The sequence below is a fragment of the Biomphalaria glabrata genome, chromosome 1 (assembly GCF_947242115.1).
Source record: "Biomphalaria glabrata chromosome 1, xgBioGlab47.1, whole genome shotgun sequence".
Classification (NCBI taxonomy): Eukaryota; Metazoa; Mollusca; class Gastropoda; family Planorbidae; genus Biomphalaria; species Biomphalaria glabrata.
In genome coordinates this window covers 89,858,874-89,860,521 of record NC_074711.1, presented here as the reverse complement: position 1 = coordinate 89,860,521, position 1,648 = coordinate 89,858,874, and the positions used below count along the sequence as shown (strand labels likewise).

Sequence of the window (1,648 nt, the reverse complement as noted above, 5' to 3'; positions counted from 1 at the left end):
TCTCCCTTGATCTTATAAGATCTTGGAGATGGATGTTCCCTGATCATTCCAGGATACCATATTGTTTGACCTGGGTTTTGGTAATAAATAGTTTGCCCTAGATGAAATTTTGGTAAATCCCGAGCTTGCTTATCATATTGTCTTTTTACTTGTCGTTTGTAATTCTCTTTCTTCTCAGCTACAACATGTTCACTTAAACACTTTGATGTGCTGGGAATCAATGTCCGAGGACTTCTTTTGAGGCACATTTCAGCTGGGCTAAGTCCAGTACATTGCCGAGGTGTATTTCTGAGTTCCAGTAAAGCTTCATATGTTAAAGCTTCATATAGCTTCATTTTCTAATCACATCTTGTGATGTTGTTGTTGAAAGATAATCATACTCAATAAAATTAGAGTAATAATCAACAGTAATTAGATACTGTCTTCCATCCACTTCCATCAGGTCAGCTCCAACTTTTTCCCATGGAACATTTCCTTCATCATGTTGTATAAGTGTTTCTCTCTGGTTCATAGGTTTTCTTTCTTGACAAGCAGTGCATGTCTCTGCCATCTGCTTTATTTCATCAGCCATGCCTGGCCAGAATATCGTCTGTCGGGCCCTCCTCATCATTCCATCATATGCAATGTGTGCTGTGTGCAGGTTTTTCTTCATTTCTTGACGCATACTGAAAGGTATGACTATTCTTTCTCCTTTCAAAATTACTCCATTACTAAGTCCCAAAGTATCAGCAAAATCAAAATATGTTCTTATCATGTTGTCTAAATCTTGTTTTCTTTGAGGCCATCCATTCATAATTAGCTTTGATAATTTATTTAATGTGTCATCTAAGTCTGTTTCTTGTTTTATTCTTTCTAATAATGGATCCGGTATGTCCACAACTTGTGTCTGGCATATGTTAAAAACTTCATCTTGCTTCTCCTCTTGTTTGCCCAGTCGTGATAATGTGTCAGCAATGAAATGAGAAATCATAACGATTGCTCCTTAACATCAAGTTTTGTAATCTTCTTGGAGCCTGGTTTAGAGGTTTCCTTAAGATGTTTGCAAGTGGCTTATGATCATTTATTATTATGACATGTCTTCCAAATGTATATTGATTAAATCTTTCTAGCCCAAAAATCACGGCAAGTAGTTCTTTTTCAATGAGCCCACCGTTTTTCCGTTGGTGTCAATGCTCTAGAGGCAAATTCTATTGGTTGTCCTTCTTGCATTAGTACAGCTCCAAGTCCATGTTGACTACTGTCCACTTGTATTTCCAGTTTCTTGTCAGGGTTGTAGAATATAAAAAACTGGAGTTTTGGTAATCATTGTTTTTATCTTGTTGAATGCCTCTTCACATTTTTCAGTCCATCTAAAATTGCAATCTTTCTTTGTTAGTTCTCTTAATGGTTGAGACACTTCGGCTAGATTGTTCAAAAATTTTGACAAATACTGCACCATTCCACATAATTTTCTTGCTTCCTGGCTATTTTCTGGTTTCTTCATTTCCAGAATAGCTTTGATCTTCTTTGTGTCAGGCTTTATGCCTTGTGCACTAATGCAATGTCCCATGAAACTTATCTGGTCTTGTTTCTATACTGTTTTCGTTTCATTTGATTTAATGCGTTTCTATTTGCATCTCTCTCTTAATCTCTTCAGTTTGTCAGAGTG

General features: G+C 36.5%; 1 protein-coding gene across 1 annotated transcript; it reads right to left on the bottom strand.

The window, feature by feature from the left end:
• Positions 1-331: 331 nt before the first annotated feature.
• LOC129926641 (uncharacterized protein K02A2.6-like) lies at positions 332-793 on the bottom strand. Its single transcript, XM_056032008.1, has one exon. It carries the CDS (start codon positions 791-793, stop codon positions 332-334), a length of 462 nt encoding a protein of 153 aa, XP_055887983.1.
• Between the last annotated feature and the right edge of the window lie 855 nt (positions 794-1,648).

What these genes read in the sequence shown, in the direction of transcription:
- LOC129926641 (XM_056032008.1), bottom strand. Translation starts at nt 793, where the DNA reads ATGAATGGATGGCCTCAAAGAAAACAAGATTTAGACAACATGATAAGA.